Raw genomic sequence first — 22,500 nt, forward strand, 5'->3', positions numbered from 1 at the left:
GGGAAATAAAATTTTTTTTGGGGGGGGATACAAACTACAAATCAGCCACAATGCAGAAAACAAGCAAACAGCAATGAAGGGGTTAATCGAGATTTTTTTTAATTAGTCAATTGTTTTGTATTGTATTGTAAACATTGTGGAAACAAATGTATCGTAATTTTTGCATAAAGTTACTTTTGCGGTGTTTGGCTAGTTTTTAGGAGTGTGTGTTGAGGTTTGTTGAACCAGCCTATAGATATTTCAGAAGTCTGTTCAGTATTATATACGTCTTGTTATCATCTTTTATCATCTAATCGCTGGGAGGAGTTATTTATTTGTTACTGTAAAAAGTAACGCTAGGTAAAGGTTGGGGTGTTTTTATGATTTCTTTTTCACGTCAAAATGAAAAACAGCAATGCATGTGACGGTGAGCATTTTTGATCAGTCTTAGCTGATGAGCAACAATTTCAGTTCCTCTACTTTCTAGAAATACGACCACAGAGAGCAGCGTTTGAGTGGGACTTTCAAGCGAATAAGCCTGATGAACGAGTGTGAAAACCTGATTCTGTTGACTGAGTAAAGTCACCAACAACACAATCACACGGACAGAGCGAGGTCTTAGACAAGTAATGTTTAATGCGCTACATTATAAAAGTTTGTCAAAAATAGGTTCTCACATATAAAGTATCAACATCTTTTGGACTGAGTCAAAAATAAACTAGGATAACAAAAGAACTGTACAAAAAGTCTCCTTTCTAAACCCTGTTGCAGCTAACAGTCAAATATCTGCACTTGGATCTAGTTCCTGCTTTTTCCAGTGCCGACATCAAATAAATTAAAAGAGCATAACATATGAAACTAACAATTTAACTTTTTAGTATGAGGTACTGTTGTGTCTGTAGTTCTGTAGTCTATAAAAAATGAAGTATTGCAATCTTCATGATTGGCAAATTCAGTTTCAGCTACATCGATTTGATCATTTTCATAGTGCTAACAATACTTGTTTGGATTAAAGAGACAACAGTAAACATTGGTAGACACAACCAAGTAACATTAAGCTAAGAAAACGAAGAATATTTCAAATGTTAAATAAAAAGTGAGGCATGTTTTCTTTCCAATGTCAAAAGGGTTCAGGATCTGAGAAAACTGCTATGATATTCTTAGAAGCTACAGTGAATGATCCCTTGAAAAGGTACATTTAGCATCCTTTCATAAAAGATCACATTCAGAATTATTTAACACCAGGTAAAGTCATAGACACGTACATCCATTTGTACACATTCGCAGACAGACCACACTTGGAATGGACGGAGAAGATCCAGTCCATCTGGGACTGTAACATATAGTGTCCAAAGTGGGATTGACACATAATTCCTGAGAATCCCAATATTCGTTTAAAAAATACATAAAAAGTACACATATAAACAAGTTTTAAAACATTTGATACAATGCTCAAAAAAAAAAAAAAAAAAAAAAAACTCAACAATAATAAGTTAAGACAAACTCACACAAACAGACTTTGACATCGGTTTGGAAACCAGATGAGGACATTATAAATCACATCTTCATTCTATAGCAGGTCAGAGGGTAGAAGTGCAATCCCTTTCTTCAAGTCTTTGGAAACACTATTTGTTTGGTGCGGCTCTCATTGGCTTGGTTTACGCATCTTCTCTCTGATTTTCCCAGGAAAGAGAGGATTTTTGGTCAACTAGGGAATGCCCTGTGCATAGATAGCATTTTTTGAGGGATTTCTGGAAGACCTGAAGGAGCGATCCCAGCAAGCAATAGCCGTCATGTCACCGCCTAGGTTAACTATAGACCCGACAGTGATTACAAGGCGTTTGGTTTCATTTCTTTGACATGTTCTACGCTATTTGTAGCCCACTTATAGTCAAAACTGATTCATTGTAGTTTTTGGCCAGGCAGCGCATGCGATGGCTGATATCCCATCATGTTACCAATGTCGATAATATCTACAGGATATCACTGTCATGGTCAATCTATAGTCAGGATTCAGCTATTAGACGTCTTTTAAAAGCAAAATTGCTTGCTGGGATACGTCATCTACTCCTCCTCAGTCTTAATAGAGTGCCGGTGGTTGAAGTGAACCACGCTGGCTCTCTCCTGGTGATGATGACCCATGATGGTCACTCCCTGAGGTACTGAAGCACTGAAAGCCTTGAGGAATCCCACGTCTTCCTTCCCCTCGCCGTTTTCCAGACTCCTAGCCAGCCATTTCTCCAAGGCGGCGTCCACTTGAGCATCTCCGGCGTTCTCCGGAAGAGCCTCGGCCTCGTGACTGGCGTCGAAGCGCTCCACCAGCTCGGGGATCTCGGGACGGGTGTTGGGACAGCATCCGGAGCGCTGGTGGAGGTGTAGGGAGAAGCGATGGATGAAGCCTCGGGTGCAGGTTTGGCAGGTATACGGGCGGTCGCAGGAGCTGTGAAGCCGACGGTGGAGTTTAAGGTGGATGTACTGGGTAAACTTCACTCCACACAGCTTGCACTGATACGGCTTCTCTCCCGAGTGCAGACGCAAGTGTGTTTTCAGGTTGCTGGTGCTGCTGAAGCGTTTGTGGCACACCTGTGGACATTCAAAGAGAGTCACAGACTGTAATTCAAAGAGGCGGCACACAACAACCTCTCTCGCCTCGTTGTTGCTCTGGTATGCAGACAGCAAGCCAGCCACACTAAAGGACTTATTTATTTTCAGTGGTCAATATGAATGACTAGCGCAGGCTGACGCCACTGTCACACCCTCTCTAGTTACTGAACAACAAAGTTTTTCTCTTAAGGAAACAGGAGTGACAAGGTAAAGGTCCTGTCACAGATAAGCAGTGTTGTAGGTGTGAGTCATGGCATGTTAATAGGATATATATCTTTATCTTGAGTCACAGCACATGAGCTCACCTGGCATTCGTGTGGTTTCTCTCCTGTGTGGACCAGGTGATGTTTCTGTAAGTGTGCCAGCTGGGTGAAACTCTTTTTGCACAAGTTGCACTGGAATGGTCTCTCGCCACTGTGGACCCTCAAGTGCACCTTCAAAGCAAACACAGACCCTTTAGTCTTAACCACATCACACCACATCTCTCAAAACAAGACTCAGAATAAAGTGTACTCACTTTGAGGTTGGACAGTTGACCGAAGGTCTTGAGGCAGACGTTGCATTCATACTTGATTTTGCCGTTCTGCTTCTTGAGTGGGTACGGGAGAGATTTGTACCCGGGTGTTGGTGGAGAAGACGAGGATGGAGGTGATGTGCTCCTGGGCGAAGCCAGGCTGAGGTTGATGGCTTCTTCGCATTCAGAGAGAGGCTTCTGGAAGCTTGGCTGAGGGGAGAGTTCTGGTGTCGCCGGGGCTCCCCGGGGGGGAGTGTTCGGGACTCTTTCCTTCAGTCCTCCATGGAGCGGGGAGGGATAGGGAAGGGTAACCGGTAACAGGCCAGGCTGGGGAATTGAAGGGTATGATAAGCCATCACTTCCCAGGAAACCGTTGTACCGGAAACCCCCTTTCGAGGGCAACATGGACGGGAAGGGAGGGGAATATGGGGGCAACAGCAAACGGGAATAATGAGGATTGTACTGTGGTAGAAGTGGATAAGGAGCTTGCAGAGGTCTGGGAGAGGGCAGGGAAGGGTACGAGATCAAACCCTCTCGATGATGACCGTAGAGGCCGTGTAAGTGGAGCGGAAGGTCTTGCGGCGGAGACAGGGTGGGATACGGGTGAGCGCTCATGGTCATCTCCTTCTGGTCGGGATGTGGAGAATGCACCAACTGTGGTGAAACATCTCTGTGGATCTTCTTGCTGAAATCCACGACCTGTTCGTCCGGTGTGTCAGGTGGCGTGTCCCTCTCAATGACCTCTACGTCGATCTTTTCATCCATCTCGTCTTCCTCTCCCTCGCTTTGAAGTTTGTGTGGGCTCGAGGCCTGTTTAGGGTAGTAGACGTACGGCTTCTGATAGTTCATGTCAGGCAAGTACTCTGTAGAAAGAGAGGACATAAAAGGTCACACAGTGCAGAGAAGTGTGAAGGCTGACAGACAGCAGAGGTGAGAACACGAGTATGAGACTCAGACGTTCTACTATCTTTGCAACTACTGTAAATGTCAACTCATTAGGTGTTTAATGATACCCTCATGTCACGATTCGATGCATATCACGATACTGAACTCACGAGATGGCATCATTGCGATACTCCAAGAAATGCTAAATTTGGTTTTACATTGTGTGTGGAAATGAATAGTCTTGGACTCGGTGCTGGAAACTCAAAGCACAGGACAATAGAGACACCAGAATAAACACATTCATGATTCTGAAGCTGAAAATACTGAATTATTTTAGACGAATATACTTGCACTCTGTCACTGACTAGATATATTTAAAATAATGTTGGCCACTTTTACTGGAAACAAGACATTTGGCATCATCAGGAGCCACAAATGGTCCCCCATTGCTTTATTACACATTATATATAGTAGTTTAATGTAGAACTGACACTAAAACTCTGGGACCATCAAAATACAGTGTTACCGAAACTTGCGAGCAAGTCGACAGATTTCACGTCTGCTGAGATTGACCAAGCAGGTCAAAGTCTTCGCAGAGCGACATCGGTCACCCGTCGAACACGCCTGTGTGTCTGTGTGTCGTACACCTACTCATAACCTTCCCTCCTCAAACGCTCACTTATGGTAAATGGCAGCCCTTTCAGTTTAAAGCTGACAGGCAGAAGATCTCTGACTAGTTTCTGTTTGACAAAGAGGTAGTACTGCTTTCACACAGCACCTAGATTACAACCGTGTGGGTGTTCGCAGTGTGGGTGTGTGTATGTTTGTGAGGTGGAGGGCCATATGTATGTATCGGAAGAAAGGAGACTCGTGTGACGGTGATACTTCTCACTCAGAAACTACTCTGACTCACCATAACAGCAGATGTCCTCGACCATGGGAAAAATCACTAACTGTTTCTTACTGTTATGCAGGGAATCGAGATAAGGTCAGATTATTACTGTCCTTTCGCTTCAGAGATTGTAAAAAGAAAGCCACAACAGCAAGCTTCTTTCAGTAACCTTTGTGGTGACTCAGACAAAACCTGCTAAATCATGGAGAGTGGTACAAGGCTCAAGTGTGTCACACAGCAGTGGGAAGATTACACAAACACAGTATAACCCTTGTGGTCGAAGCTTGGTTCCTCAAACCCAATCTGGTGCAACATTTACAGGCATCGTCTAGGTATTTCCTAACTACCGTCAGGAAAGTGAAAATGGATATTTGAAACTCCGAACAAAATCCAACTGTCAAATGTGTGTAAATATGTTTTCAAATCCCGGAGGAACACGGATAAATGGAAGCAGTGGATATTCCCCGTGTTTTAAATTAAACTAAATATCAGCAGATGTGTTCGAAGAACTTGTTGACAAAGTCCAGTGAAAAGAGCTGTATGATGTAATATCACGTTTTTAAAACTGAATATACAAATTTCTTTGAACCTCACCAAGGAAGTGGAACTTGTCAAAGCGCACTGAATGATCCAAATTAAAAAGAAGAGGATCTAAGAAAGGGTTATGTTCTTCACGGTGCATGACTTTCTAAAGAGGGATATTTAGGTGTAATTGTTGAGTAAAAGCATCACAAGAGAGAAGCGTGTACGTGTCGGCATGACTCAGGTAATGGTCCTTAACAATAGCAGAGACAAATGCACGCACGAAACGCACAAAAACAGATTCATGCATTCCGAGGAGTGAATAAGACAGGAAATAACAGTGTCAGTGTGAGATTGAATCAATGTGATATAGGCGCTATCACATGACAGCTACTCAGACAGACATATCCAGACAGTCCAGCGTTTTGTCATAAATATATATACGCACACACTCACAGAACTCACACATTCATACACAAACAGGTTCACTGACAGTCACTTTCACGATGTGACTTTCATGTTTTCATGTGTCAAACGAATCACTGATTTACTGTTCATTAAATATACAGCGAATTTTCAGTAAACATTTAACAGTGTGTTGCTATTAGTGGCATAATGACATAATGGTCATGTGAAACCTATACAGTTAAACCAAATACAGTTAAAGCAAATATTACTCAGACACCATATATATATTTTAATATTTGTTTTACTTGTGGGTGCAGGACAGTTCATTTATGTAAGTAAGGATAGCAAGGTGTCTGAATAAAATTTTGGTTTGACTGTATATGACACTGCCACGCAATGAAAAAAATATCAATCATCCGCCCGTATGTATTTTGGATGTCAATATTACTAGTGTACGCAGAAGATCTGAGGGTGCCCGTTAATTACTGAACTCTTGCACTGTAAAAATGATTCTCGAAATTGTAAATAAAAAGTCTTAAGCCTTCAAAATTTCACATTTTGTTCAATAACCGATTTCTTGGAATTATTTGGGAAAATTACATAAAAAAAAAAAACGAAATTCAACGCCAACTTTGTTTCAGTTCAAGGCACAAGAGATACACACAATAAAGATACAAGAAGAAAAGCAAAAGTGGGAATAAAAAACACTATATACATAACAGCCTACTAGTTAATTACTGAACTCGTCACTGTAAAAAATGATTCTCAAAGTTGTAAATAATGATTTTAAAAGTCTTTTGTTCAATGATCAATTCCTTGGAATTATTTGCGAAATTGTTGAAAATAAATCTGTTTCAGTTTCAAGGCATTAAAGGAGTCGCCTGATTCACAGGAAAGACACCGGGCAAATATACAAATGATGTGACTAATAATCCTATTGCTACAAGAATAGCCAGAGAGAACTCAATAAAGATACAAGAAGAAAAGCAAAAAAAAAAAAAAAAACACTTTATACATAAAAGCACACTTCATCCAGTTTTCCCCTCCCCAATGCCAGCTAATGTGGGATAATCCCGGAGCCGTGACTCACTTGGCTTCAGGCTGTCGGGTTGCTCCTGCTGGCCACAGAGTCTCTGGGAAAACTCCGGACTGTACCACACCAGCAGCTCCTGCTTGGGCTCCACGGGCCGGATGGTGTAGAAGAAGATCTCCTGGCCGTTCTGACAGGCCACCAGGTTCTGTTCGGCCCGCGAGCGCGCCGGGTTAGCGAACCGCATCCAGTTGCTGCGCTGGATGTCGTAGCCATCGATGAAGTGGTGTAAGTGGCCACCACTGTAGATCTGGATGGAGAGAGAGAGAGAGAGGAAAACATGAACGCGTGAGTCTGCAGGTGTCAAAACCATCACAAGTAAACATTAAAATCATTCTTTAAACCTGTTACAAATGATTCTTCACCTCTGCCATGAACAGAACGCTTGTCAAACAGCTGTTTATATCAACTCCTCTGTGTCTCCTGACCTGTGAAAGTGTGTGTGTGTGTGTGTGTGGCTTGTCCTGCTGAAGATGTGTGACTAACTTTGTGTTTCAATGATGTCAGGCTTTTTATAAAGTGCAGGGCGTCAGAGCGATCCACACATGCTGCCAGTCACACGCACAGGCTCCGCCCCTGACTCCTCCCACTTTCATTATCAGTCGTGTGTGGGGGAATTCACTCCGCAGACATGCCGAGGCATGACATCTCCACTATCAGACACTCCTTTAACCAGTTACGCCCTGAAGACTCATAAACACAAACACACTTTCACCCACACGGACACATCCGTCCACCTGCCTTCGGTCATGTGACACGATGCGTCATTTCAATTCTTTATGGCAACAGGAAGTTAGAAAGGATTTACAGGAAACGGAGAAAGGAAAGGACAGCTCAGACTAGGAAAACCCAAAGCAACATGCAAATGTTCACATACACACACAGACACATACTCGTGCGTGCGTCTACACACACCATGCATATAAACAAACACGTAGACAGATCTAGTGACCTTGGCAGGGAGATAAAGAGACTGAAGTTCACTTAGATGCATGCTGATATGAGAACAGAAAGAACTGAAAGGAAAGTGATTTGTGTGTGTGTGCGTGTGCGTGCGTGTGTGTGTGCGTCTCTGTCTGTGCAGGAATCCCGACTTCTCTAAAATCTGGCCACAAACCAAAGACTTGCGCTATCCTTTACGTTTTTGTCGAATGGTTTCGAAATAGGCTGAGTTGGTAACTTCTGCTGAGTAAACCGTATGAGAACAGCAGGAATCTACAGCAAACAGGATACGGGCTCTCACAGCTTCCTCTGTGTTTTCCAAACAAGCCCTTAAAAGCACAATAGGAGCACCTACATATCTGAATGCATGCGTGTGTCTAAACATAGGTGTGTGTTTAAAAGAAAGACGATCGTGCTGAAGAAGCCAATGCATTTTTGTAGGCATTCTTGCATGAGTGAATAAGCTTCCGGCTCCTTTCTGCTAAAATTCTCGGGAAAGTCATAACCGGTTTGGCAACTTTTCATCAGAAACGGTGTCCCTGAAAGATTAGGTCACTTACCCTCCAAAAGTACTTCCGGTTGGCTTGAAGGGGCACGTTTTCTTTGGTGTAGACGACCCCTTGAAGAGGTCCGAATCTCGTGCCCTGAGGGATGTACTCTTTACTGAAAACACCAGTCACCTGCAGGAGAGACGGAAAGAGTGAGAAATAAATGATTAATGATACACTTTTGAAGAGGAAGTGCATTGAGTTCAATGCATGCAGGGTTGGAGACGACCTGTAGGAAACGTCATAGGTGACCTAAGGTAGCACACTAACGAGTTAAGTGCATAAACAGACTTATACTTTCCCTGCTCTACTTGGACCCTGACCTAGAAACATACAGCTGTCCTCAATAAGCCTGACCTCGAAGACCCTGCTGGCAAAAGTTGGCTGGTATTGACAAACAATGTCTTTAAAAGAGACAGAGGAGAAACCGGAGCAGGTGGTCGACTCAATGCTGTCGAAGCCAGGAACCGGGCCTGTAAAATAGGTCAAAGTGTGCGTGGGGGTCACGGTCCCAAATAACCAACTCATGACCAACACGTTCACTCAGTGTTTTTGGCTTGTTTCCCCAGTAAATGCATCTTGATTTAAGAATATTTAGATATTAGTGCTGGAAAACAAGACTGAAACACTGAGTAATACACTTAAAGTCCACAATAGAGCCCAAATGATGGACTGTAATAAGTGAGAGGGACGGTCACTGAGACGAGAGCTGCGCTGACAGAAGAATTGTCAGTCGTTAGCGTTGCGTGACTAATTGGTTGGTCTTTAGTGATTAACCGCTCAGAGAGGGTTTATGGAGTCAGAGGAGGGGGTGTGTGTGTGTGTGTGTGTGTGTGTGTCACTCTCTGACGAGGCCACCACGCTGACCCAACACACCGCAGCTGTCCGAGGAACCAGGTCCAAACGAAAGTTAATCAGTCAAGCTTAACCTACTTCGTTTGGCTGAGATTCTATAAGTGCTTGTGCATTTGAGTCACAGATCACCCATCTGCCACGTGTCCCCCTTCGTGAGGCACGCTTCGCATACACACACGCTGACACGCATGAGTGCCCACGACTCTGCCTGTTGCCTGATAACTCACTGCAAACAAACATTGTCTTGCTGTTCACTTTATTTTGATGGACCCTTCAACACATTCTGTTGACTATAAGTAACGTTGCACCTACATGTGTACTAGCTCTGATTAGAGTGATAGTAGAGTATTAGTAGACTTAGAATAAGTTGACATGCACTTGCAAAGTTACTTATAGTCAGTAGAATATCTGTTGGAATACACAATAGAGTTAGCAGTTATTAAGCAGTTATTTATAAAAGTTATTTATAGTTATTAGAATGTTCAAAAGGGACCATCAAAATAAAGTGTTACCAAAAATTCTTCACAAGTCCATCACAGTTTTCAAGTTTTTCCTGCTTGAATGTTGACTATTTTCCTCATATTCTCCATTGTTGCGGCTCCTCTCTTCCCAGTCTGTCAGTAACGCTCTGTTTACTTCCTGTCTCTATGAAGCCCCTCCTTCTGAAAAGCACACTGTGCTCTGATTGGTCGGCTGGAGCGGTGTGTTGTGATTGGTCGAGTGTTTCGAGTGTGTTTGGGAAATGTCCCGCCCCTTACCATAACCGCCAGTTTAACACACTACTAACTAACTCAACCAGGCCCCGCCCCTTTATTCTGCGCATTAATTATTAAAATGAGGAATATTGTGACGTGTCAAAATCTCGTGTCATCTTGCTTCTCCAGTAAATGCATCTCGATTTAAGAACATTTAGAGATTTGTACTGAAAAACAAGACAAAGACACATTTTCTAAATCGATGTTTTGCATTGCAGCTTCTTCAGTCCTCATGTGTGAGCTTCACATCAGAGAGCCTTCGAGAGTTTCAGTTCTTCCCTTCAACAACACACTGCGCACCAACAACACGTTAATACGCAGACTTTCACAAACACAGAAACTCTGGGATGTGTGTGTATGCATCACAGAAACCGATCAGCGAATGACGGGCAGTCTAGTCACCATGAGACTGGCTTTCCAACATCCCTAAAAATCTTTCATTTTTCCTTCCAATAAAAATGTGCTGTCGGGCCTCCAGGAACTGACACACTCACTGGATGTGGGTTTTTCTGTCCGAAGAAACGTCAGTGACAGCATAAGAGCAATGCTTTTCACAGAATCAGCCCAGAGCAAAGCCAGAAATAGGAAGTGTGTGATCGATTCCTCTCGAGGAGTGTGTGTCCAGAGCGTGTGTGTGAGACACCGTCAGCTGTTCTCTCTCTAAACCAGCCTCAGTCTGTCGGGACAGTTGTCGGATTCAAGGATACGGTGAATTTTGCTTGAAATAAAAGAGGGTCAATGCGTGGGAAAAGATGAGAGTGAGAGTATGAACATGAGAAATAAAAGAGTGTGTGAAAGGGGAAGAGAAAGAAACAATTTAATGTAGACCAAAAGGTTCATTATGCGGTCAGTGAGAGTCATGTTAAAAGAAGCACTTACAAAAAAAGAGATAAAGATAGATAGATAGATAGATAGATAGATAGATAGATAGGAAGGTCGATAGACAGAATTCATATATTGTATATATATACACACATTTCTCGCTGATCTTGAGGTCTTATCTGAAGCCGAATATTTTCACACGTATTGTTGTCTTTTTCTGTCTTTGCACATTCTGCTGAGATGGACGATCCGTGTTTGTGCATGAGTGTGTTTATGAGCTCATGACCACAACTTCACACCTTCAGTGTGACAGAACATAAAAAGAGCCGAGGCTTTAGAAAGAGGAACTGACTTTCACCTGCGAAGGACGGAAACTGGATCGTATGCAAAAGACAAGCGGAAGAGCGAAGAAGTGCATGAAGCCGACGCAGAAGAAACCACAGCAAAGGCCTGAACAATGACACGGACAAACGTGTGAACGACAGAGGAGGAAGATTTCAAAGACAAACATAAAGAGAGAATTTTTAAGAATGTTTGCATTGGAAATTTGCATTTAGCACCTGCTATGGAAGCTTGTTTCCGCCATAGAATACAATATTATATTAGATAATTGCAACTTTTTATCTCACATTCTGACATCTTTTCTCAGAACTGTCAGATATAAACTCGCAATTCTTAGAAAAAAAATTCTGAATCGTCATATGAAAAAGTCACAGTTACCTTATTATTATTTTTTTGTTCTTTATTCTGTGGCGGAAACAAGCTTCTATAAACTGCAGCAATCTTATTTTCATACAAAAATTGTAGTTAAAAGTAACGAAGAAAGATGTAATGAACAATCAACCGGTTATCAACCCAAAATAACCTCAACAGGGGGATCATTTCTCATACTTTACTGTACTATCTGAAGAATAAGGGCCTTTCTGCAAACACAGAATCAAACAGAGAGAGAGAGAGAGAGAGAGAGAGAGTTCATGTGATTAGATCTCACTGATCTACTCAACCACTCACTCAAACCAAACCGTCCATTTCCGTCATCAGACACTTAGAATGGAACAATCCCACTTCATGGAACTGAATGGATGACGTCTTAATGGTTCAGACGGAGGTGTAGTGCTGAGAGTCCCTCATAAACTTACAACTAAATACCATCATGATGAAGTTTTTTATGTTCAGCCAACACAAACATGTTCTAAGAACGTTATAAAAATGTGACTTCTGACTTCCTTTAAAAAAAATAAAAAAAACATTTTGGTAACGCTCCGCATAAAACCTGCATTATAAAAGTATTCGAATGCATTAATTATGCACCTCATAATGCACTGTATGATCTCATGAATAATTGTAACCAAACTTATAATACATTGTTACACCTTTAGGAAATATAAACCATGACAAACAACCAGTTTCAGATGGAACAAGGAATCTGCAAATATTATAATGCATTTTAACTTTGGTTACAGTTATCCATAATGCGTTATATACATGATGAACACTTTTATAACGCACTTTTACATAAAGGCTTTAAGTGAAGTGTTAAGAACTGTTTTCTTGGTCATGCAAACATCCCATTCTTCAAACATTGAGGGAATGTTTCTTCTGAATGTTCTTGTTAAATGAGCTCTCAGAAAAAATGTCTCATGAATGATTTTTTTAATTAAAAACCAGATAACGCTGAACGATCGTTACTGGAAGAGTGTTTGTCATAACCTTGACATAATATCACTTTCTGAATCAGTTCTGCTCAGGACTCCGCCTGAAGGGAACGCGCTGTTGCACAAGCATCTTTAAATAACAAGTGTGTGATAACCATGACTCGTCAGAGATTGTGGAATAAGGGAACTGGGAATGCGCACCTGGTTGTCGGCGCTGTACTGGAAGGTGAGGTTTCGTGGGATCGAGGTCATGGCCTTCGGGAGCCTGAAGCTCGGCTCGCACGCCTGGTCCTGGACGATATATGTGCAGTTCATCGCAAAGTCCAGTTCCCTCCACTCGCTCATGTCCTCCAGAGACGCTTCCAGCTTCATCTTCACTCCTGCGGTCGGCACTCGCTGTTTTCTGTTTGGTGTGTTCTCCTTTGGTTCGAGATGCTTTGGTTCTCCTTTTGCTTTATTGGTTAGTTCTAAAGAAAAGTAAAATGTGTCTTTAAGCATACACACATTTCCTCTCAGGTCTCCAATCATGCAACACATGCCTTGCAAAACACAATATACGTGTGTGTCACAATACAAGGTAGCATATGCTAGTTGTTCTCTTATGCTGTGAACCAACCCTGCGGCCAGCACTGCACAAACTTCTTCAGAAGCGGTGAACAATCGCATTCAGCTATTAGATGACTAATTACTGATGACTGCAGTGGTGTGATGCCAATATGGCTATTTATGAGAAATGCATTGTATTCTTGTGCAACTAGTCTCTGTCGTTCCATATTTAGCCCTGTTATTGAGTTTGCAGGCCAGATGTAGAATAAAAATGAGTTTGAGCTTAAAACAAGAACAGATATCTGTCAATGGAGTCTTGTAATAAAATGTTTTACTAAACTTCACAGTGACCATTCCAAATTACAATTTAAAAAAAATAACCAAAAAACTAAAGTTTTTGACCAATCAAATAAAGAAATGCTAGTGATGGAGCCCTTCCCAAAAGCTTTAACGTTATCCACGTACATCTCAAGAATACATCATCCATCCCAAACCAGACCTGAAGATCACAACATGCTTCCTATCATTAATATTAATAATAATACTGGACTCACTTCACATTGGTCGAGCTGTTGGGTCCTGGATGTCTTTGGTCAGGTCATCTCTGTGTCCCGCTGCGCTTCACTCTGTCATCTCGTCTGCTTTCTCTCCCGTTCCCATAAAGTCCACCAGCAGATCCTCTGATATCTCACACGCGTTGGCTCCTGTCACTCACACTGTCCTCGCTCGGCTGCGCCAGACTTTTGAGTAGCACAAACTAACCAATCAGCATCTGGCTTCAATCATGTGACTGCCAGGATTAGTTGAAGTTGATCCAATCGGGACACTGGAAGCTTTTCGGGCCCAAACGTTCACATCAACACCTCCGGCAGACAAAGGAGGACCGTAGACAATCTGAATAGAGTTGAACAACTGAGTAAAAAAAACAGATGGTTGGATCACTGAAAACACACCAGTGGACTTTTGCTTGGATGGGCTTTTAATGAGCAATCTGGTCCCAACCCAATTAGACCCCCTCCCTCGACACACACACACACACACACACACACCTCTGTGACCTAGATCCAGACCTGGCCTGGTGTGTGTGTGTGTGTGAGATACTCTGTTGAGGTCAGTAGTGGAAGAGACAAAGCAGGTCAAACTGAAGAGCGTCTCAGACACCTGTCTGCAGGAACACACACACACACACACACCAGCTCTGAACACACACTTCTGACCTGGAACACACCGGCATCATCCGGCACGGGCCGGGAGAAAAGGGAAACCACACAACAACATGAAAAGTCCAACAGGGAATCTTATACAATCATTCTTATGGCTATTTAAACATGACTAGGACGGTTTCTGTTTTGCTTTTTCACTAGAAATATCTAAACATTCCTAAAATGACATGAAAAAGTTTTTAAACTTAAAAAAAATATATATAAATTGTGTGTGTAATATAAATAATTGTAAAAAAATATATATATATATTTGTAAAAAATTATTGAAATTATTAAACATTTGAGTTTGCGCTTAAGCAAGAAAAAGTATCTAAATAAAAAAAAAAAATCTGTTTTGCCTTTGAACTTTGACTATTATTAATTTTCCTGACTTCACTGGCAGATATTATTTCTTGGTTTAAGCAAAACCTTGATGAACTTGTCAGAAAACAAGACCTAATATCTTCAGTCATGTTGCTTCTCCAAGTAAATGTCTCTTTATTTAAGAATGTTTAGATATTTGTGCTGGAAAACGAGACAGAAACACTGAGGAAGAACATATTTAAAAAAAACAATGCTATCAAATAAATACGATTTGTTTTTAAGATAATGCACTATTTCATTTCACTAATGAAGTAAGGCTCTTTGGATTGTCTCAGATCCTGTTCATCTGTGTTTATTTGAAATAAATAAAGCAAATTAAAAGCATTTCATGAGCGGCCTCAGACTTTGAACCGTACTGTAACTGAATAAAAACTATTTTCCTAAAATAAAAAAATCAATAAACACTGAAATAGCCAAGTCATGCAGAGGACAGAGAAGCGCAGGCGAAGGCCTGATGTTATGAATGATTATGGAATGGTGTGAATTCATGCCTCAGAAGAAAGTGAAAGAATCGCTTCATGCTTTGGAACGTTTGTGGAAATTCTCTTCCTCGTGTTTCACCGCCTAATATGGAACTCGGATTGATAGTGAACTTTTGCACATATAACGTAAGACTGCTCACGTTTCACTGACGTATTCATCCTCAATCTGCTCAAATGTGCTCTTCCGTGGTTATTAGACATTCATTAATTGTACGGTCTGTGATATTACACGTTCAAAGGGAGATTTTACATTAAAAACGATGATAAACAGTTTTTCAATTGCATATCAATGTTTAATCCATTTGAATTACACAGTTTTAACAAACTAATAGACATAATGTGACTCATATTTGTCAATCATGCGTAAATAAAACAGGTAAAATTTCTGTAATAGTACTAATAAACTGAATGTGTTTTCAACACAATAACCAGGTTTATATATTTATCTCCAACAAATCCAGATTGTTTTACATTTTATTTAACTAACTGAATATTCTGTTCTATATTTAAGCATATATACCAAATATATGCATCACATTAAGTTTATTAGTTTGTTTTATGTTAAAACTGTGATATAGTACTTTTAACAATATAGACTGTTTCAAAGAATTCTACTAACTATTAGTAACTTTGCAACCCCATGTCAACTTACTCTACTAACCCTACACTCTAAAAAAATGACCCAATTTTGGGTCAAATATGGACAAACCCAAACGTTGGCTTAAAAATGTAATTTCAGAGTTTAACCCAACGGCCGGTTTGGTCCATATTTGACCCAAATTTGGGTTGAAACAACCCAGCAGAGTGTACTAATACTCTAATGACTGCTAGTTGACATAGAGTTGCAAAGTTACTCATAGTAAGTAGAATGTCTAGAATGGACTATAGAAATAAAGTGTAGTCAAACTGTGTAATGTAATATGATTACAGTTAGCCTGGATATGTCTGCGCAGAGCAGGTCCACGTCTCCACATCTCGTCCTCATGCTGACGGGAGGCGGTGGCTGGCAGATGGCCGAGCCGAGCCGCATGTGGGCCGCATGGCGTAAGTGTGCCTCTCTTTCACTGGGCTAATTTCTCTAATTTGCAGACAGTCTGGGCTGAGGATCATCCAGGCGTCGCGCGGATCGCACTTTTACAGGGGAGGGTTGAGGTCGATCGGGTCGGGTCTGAGAAGGCCTGATCGGGACAGAGGGAAACGGGGATTTCCTGAAGGGGGTTTATTCTGAGATAACACACACACACACACACACACACACACACACACACACACACACACACACACACACACACACACACACACACACACACACACACACACACACCTGAAGGGGTTTATTCTGAGATAATACGCACACACCTGAAGGGGTTTATTCTGAGATAACACACACACACACACACACACACACACACACACACACACACACACACCTGAAGGGGTTTATTCTGAGATCACACACACACACACACACACACACACACACACACACACACCTGAAGGGGGTTTATTCTGAGATAACACACACACACACACACCTGAAGGGGGTTTATTCTGAGATAACACACACACACACACACACACACACCTGAAGGGGTTTATTCTGAGATAATACGCACACACCTGAAGGGGTTTATTCTGAGATAACACACACACACACACACACACACACACCTGAAGGGGTTTATTCTGAGATCACACACACACACACACACACACACACACCTGAAGGGGGTTTATTCTGAGATAACACACACACACACACACACACACACACACACACCTGAAGGGGTTTATTCTGAGATAATACGCACACACCTGAAGGGGTTTATTCTGAGATAACACACACACACACACACACACACACACACACACACACACACACACACACCTGAAGGGGGTTTATTCTGAGATAACACACACACACACACACACACACACACACACACACACACACACACACACACACACACACACACCTGAAGGGGTTTATTCTGAGATCACACACACACACACACACACACACACACACACACACACACACACACACACACACACACCTGAAGGGGTTTATTCTGAGATCACACACACACACACACACACACACACACACACACACACACACACACACACACACACACACACACACACACACACACACACACACACACACACACACCTGAAGGGGGTTTATTCTGAGATAACACACACACACACACACACACACACACACCTGAAGGGGTTTATTCTGAGATCACACACACACACACACACACACACACACCTGAAGGGGGTTTATTCTGAGATAACACACACACACACACACACACACACACACACACACACACACACACACACACACACACCTGAAGGGGTTTATTCTGAGATAATACGCACACACCTGAAGGGGTTTATTCTGAGATAACACACACACACACACACACACACACACACACACACACACACACACACACACCTGAAGGGGGTTTATTCTGAGATAACACACACACACACACACACACACACACACACACACACACACACACCTGAAGGGGTTTATTCTGAGATCACACACACACACACACACACACACACACACACACACACACACACACACCTGAAGGGGTTTATTCTGAGATCACACACACACACACACACACACACACACACACACACACACATACACACACACACACACACACACACACACACACACACACACACACACACGAAGGGGGTTTATTCTGAGATAACACACACACACACACACACACACACACACACACACACACACACACACACACACCTGAAGGGGTTTATTCTGAGATCACACACACACACACACACACACACACACACACACACACCTGAAGGGGTTTATTCTGAGATCACACACACACACACACACACACACACACACACACACACCTGAAGGGGTTTATTCTGAGATCACACACACACACACACACACACACACACACACACACACACACACACACACACACACACCTGAAGGGGTTTATTCTGAAATAACTGGCTGAAATATTGATCTGAGTCTAACTATTTCATACTCAAGAGATACGGTTTACAGTCATAACACTTATTACTCAGCATTTCACCTCATACATAATTATGGAGATATTGATTTCAGATTAAACTGATTTAAAATCGTACCAGTTTGTATCTTATAATCCAACAGTGAACAAAACAATATAAACAAGAGAGCGCGAGTCCACGATACTGGATGGGATCATTTAATAACTGTACACAAAATATTGATTCGACTGAGTTTTAATATTTTATTAGCTCACCAAAAGCAAAACTTCCACGAAGAAAACCCGTTCCTAGCGAGTGTATAGCGCTGCTGACTTCAGTGACCCGGATGTTTGTTCTCAGAGGCTGTTATCTGGGAATAATATCCCGCAGGATGGGGCGATTGACCAATCAGAATCAAGTATTCCACAGAGCCGTGTAATAATACGCTGTAACACACAGCGCACTGACACACACAGGTCTCGCATGTTTGAGTTCTTGCACAGTATAGTGACTGACAGCATGTGTGATGGCCGTGACAAACACCCGCGCGCTAACAGAGGTGTCTACATGAAGCTCGAGCTAGGTGACAAAACTGATTTAGCGATGACACACGGTCGGATTCAAAACACAGAAATCAATGAAGAAACCAGAGTAAAGAGTGTTTGAGTCTCTCCGTGTCAAACGTTAGTAAAGCGTGTTCATAAACTCTGATTCAGCATTTTCAGTCCAAACGACGGTTCTCAATAACTTCAGGAGAAGGAAAGAATTTTCATGACTAACTGGAAGGATTATCATAGAAAAAATGTAAACTTGTCAGTTTGTCAGTTTAAGCTTGTCAGTTTTGACGTGTATTTGTTAACTGGTTTACTGTTATTTGAATCATGTTATTCAAATGTTACTCTATCTCTCTCTCTCTCACACACACACACACACTTGCAGGAAGTATATCTTATCTGCTTTTCTTTGTCTGAATCATTACATCTGTAATTCTGCTTTGCGATGATGGATGAATGAATGAAATAATAAACTGAGTCTCAAACACACTGAATCCAGTCTGATGAAATCTTTCATAGCCTCTGATGCGCACGAGATAAAGGCCCAAAGACAGCAGATGTTTCAACTTCCTACAACTTTCCTTCAGCTTGAAAACAACAAACATTCAGAATAAAACTGATAATGTGAAGACAGAAGTGGCAGAACGGAACAAACACTGCAGAACATCTCATCAAAACAAAAGGAAATTCCTACAAACACGATACTGTAATTTTTGTGTTATTTGCACATCATGATCCAGCATGTGCTTATGATTTAATCACACATTCAATGCGTGAGGCTCAAAAAGCCCACGAGAAGACCCTCCAAAATAACGGCACAATATTATATCACGTTAAAAATAATTATGAAACACAGACTGACGGTTTCCGTTTCTGTTTTTCGAGTCAGATGCTCAGCGGTAAACAGGCCGTGTTCCTCAAGGGAGAAGAGGATTAATATCTGTTTATGTATATTGTTCTCTGCATTACAACTATGGCAAACCCTGGCAACAGGCCTTGACACACACACACACACACACACACACACAGGCACTCTGTTTACTGTCTCCCGTGGCTTAAGGCCAGCGCACATCCTTCTAAACACAGATTATCTGCTCCCTAAACTCCTCAATTACATTATTCACTCTCATCACCAGTTTCATTTCATCTGGTTGTTTTTCCTGTGTGATGTTGACATGTTTTTGAGGAAGTTCCCCCAGTGATTCTGACATCATCATCATCATCATCAGCGAGCAGTGACTCGAGAAACACGAGCGACTGTGTTCAGGAAACCAGAAGAAAAGCAGTTTTAACGCTTTACTTTAATGCATTGGTCACCAGAGTCTCAGTCATGCCGAACTGACGGCTCATCATGTGTGTCGCGGTGCATTGTGGGATCAATGCATGCGGTCATGAGGATCCTTTAACCCATGCATATGATTATTATAATTCTAGACAAAAACAATCACTTCCTCTTCCATGCGAATGAAAGGAGAGTCATGCAATATATGCTTTATCTCATCTGAATCAAAGCACTGGAATCAGCTCCGGCTCTCCAGAGATTCAGACGCCGCAGGACATCCTGGTGTCGGCGTGTGTAATAACGTATTAGCAAAAATTAATGCAAAAATTGAAATTAATATTAACTATGGTTAATAAATGCTGAAGAAATATTGCTCATTCTTAGTCCATGTTAACTAAGGTAGTTCACTAATGTTGACTAATGAACCTTATGGTCTTAAATAAGCATGCATATTCGTGAGAAGCAAAATGACAGGAAGTGAGGTCATCTTTTCTGATATATTCATGCAAATGAAGTGAGTTTGCGCTTAAAACAAGAACACATATCAGTCAGTGGAGTCAGAAAGATAATCTTCATTCAAAGGGAAAACTAGAGTATTCTTCTGACTCCACTGACTGATATGTGTTCTTGTTTTAAGCTCAAACTCACTCCAGTTGATGATTTCATCTTCAGTCATGTTGCTTCTCCAGTAAATGTCTCTTGATTTAAGGATGTTTGGATATATTAGTGCTGGAAAACGAGACCGAAACACTGAGGAGGAACGTGATGTTTTCGCAGTGAAAAGACTTCCTTCTTTCTGCAGTGGAAGAGTTTCTGTCCATTCAATGAAAGTCTGCAGTTCTTCAAAACATCGTACCGGTTTAGAGCGACATGAATATTAATGTGTGACAGTAAATGATTCTCAACCCTTTAATCTTTTCATCATCTGAGCCGAACGAGTCTCAGATGTGTTTTCTCAAGGACTGGCAAACAAACACTGATCCGTGTTTCCAGCCAGAAGCTCCATCTGTTGACGACTGGCATCAGGCTAGTTTCCCTCTTCCTGATCTCTTCCTCTGTCTTTGTTCTAATTTGGTGTTCTACAGTCTCCGAGACCCGACCGGCTCGATCTGATTGGCCGGTGCCGGGAAGGGAAGGCTTTTCTGAAAGGAGGAGAATATAGTGACGTAAAGTGAAGGAAACATCTGGAGAGAAGGGGAAAAACAGAAGAACACACAACACCTCGTTCCTCAGAGTGGATTAGAGAGCAGATGCCGAGACCGAGGCTTTCAAATCACAAACATGCGGCTTATAGTCGGCATGAAAGGGAACTTACACTCGTCTTTTCTTCCCTTTTGTGCCGTAATCAAACGCTATCTCACGATGAATTGCTACGAATTCGTACGAGTGATTAAAAGGTGGCTAATTCGTACAAACTCACTCATACGAATTCGTAGGATTTGTCTAAACCCACGTGATTTAGGTTTTGGGGCGGGGTCAGGGGTCAGGGGTCAGAGGTAGGTCATTCATACGAATTTGGCAACTCGTAAAATTTGTACGAGTGAGGTCGTATAATTCGTACGAATTGCCGTAAGATCGGGTTGGCATGTCTGAGTGAAACGCTTCTGGAATAAGAACAAATGTGGGCGGGGCTTGATTGTGTCTGTGGGGAATTGATTGGATGGTTGTGGTCTGCTATTGGCTGATCTCCTGTGATTGACAGGTTGCCCCGCCCTCGTCATCCAAGAAGAGAAGAGATGAGGGGAAGTTATTATTCTGATTCAAGATTATTAACACCATAATGATTAGTTAACATTAGTTAATATATTAATTAACATGAACTAACAATGAGCACTACAGCTGTTCATTGTTTGTTCATGTTAGTTCACAGTACATTAACTAATGTTAACTAATACAACCTTTGATTTTAATAACGTATTAGTAATGGTCAAATTAATATTGACTAAGATTAATAAATGGTGTAGAAGTATTGGTCATTCTTAGTTCATGTTAACTAGTTCACTAATGTTAACTAATGAACCTTATTGTGAAGTGTTACTGAATAAACTGCAATATTCCGTTTTGATTTCATGGCTTTAAGCACAACAATCACATTTCTGAAATTAAATCCTCTCATTAATGTACAGTATGTGTACAGTAGTCAACATTTGAAGTGGATCAAAGTTCATCAGAGCTGTCCGAAGACAAGAACGGGTTTTGTTAAAAATTCAAGTATAACTTTGATGAACGGTTTTGATCCACTTCACATGTTGACGACTGTAATATTAGCTTTAGTGCAGGGCATCAGAATGTGTTTGAGGTCACTGGAGTTCATGTCGAAGGACTTCATGAACTATTTGTCAGATTAAACTCACACTTTCACACTTTAACACACAAACACCTATAAAAGAGCAAAAGACCTGAGCCAATCAGATGCAGAACTCACACCAGCGTCTGAAGACGAGAAGAGGAAGTGTGTTCATCAGATCTTATCTCAATCATCTGCAGTCGCTCAACACACACACACACACACACACATACACACACACACACACACACACACACAC

At 41.7% G+C, this 22,500-nt stretch overlaps 1 protein-coding gene across 4 annotated transcripts; it reads right to left on the reverse strand.

Moving 5' to 3' along the window:
* Positions 1-591: 591 nt before the first annotated feature.
* prdm1b (PR domain containing 1b, with ZNF domain) lies at positions 592-13,974 on the reverse strand. 4 transcript variants are annotated; one of them, XM_079878867.1, is made up of 7 exons: positions 13,572-13,974; positions 12,673-12,938; positions 8,397-8,516; positions 6,895-7,144; positions 3,101-3,960; positions 2,889-3,017; positions 592-2,562 (listed from the first exon to the last, which is right to left on the reverse strand). In XM_079878867.1, exons 2-7 carry the CDS (start codon positions 12,841-12,843, stop codon positions 2,044-2,046), a joined length of 2,049 nt encoding a protein of 682 aa, XP_079734993.1. In that variant the 5' UTR covers positions 12,844-12,938; positions 13,572-13,974; the 3' UTR covers positions 592-2,043. The 4 variants fall into 4 exon arrangements, with proteins under 4 accessions (XP_079734993.1, XP_079734994.1, XP_079734996.1 ...); XM_079878868.1 differs by having other exon boundaries at positions 594-2,562; positions 7,381-8,516; positions 13,572-13,735; XM_079878870.1 differs by lacking the exons at positions 8,397-8,516; positions 12,673-12,938; positions 13,572-13,974 and adding an exon at positions 7,260-7,367 and having other exon boundaries at positions 594-2,562.
* Between the last annotated feature and the right edge of the window lie 8,526 nt (positions 13,975-22,500).

Source organism: Squalius cephalus (genome assembly GCF_949319135.1).
Source record: "Squalius cephalus genome assembly, chromosome: 8".
NCBI classification, from domain to species: domain Eukaryota; kingdom Metazoa; phylum Chordata; class Actinopteri; order Cypriniformes; family Leuciscidae; genus Squalius; species Squalius cephalus.

Bases quoted from the DNA above. Each gene is read 5' to 3' on its own strand.
- prdm1b (XM_079878867.1), bottom strand. From the start codon at position 12,843: ATGAAGCTGGAAGCGTCTCTGGAGGACATGAGCGAGTGGAGGGAACTG. The intron at 8,517-12,672 runs GTGCGCATTCCC...TCTCTCCTGCAG, and splicing joins AGTACAGCGCCGACAACCAG to GTGACTGGTGTTTTCAGTAA. The intron at 2,563-2,888 runs GTGAGCTCATGT...GAATGTCCACAG, and splicing joins AGAAACCACACGAATGCCAG to GTGTGCCACAAACGCTTCAG.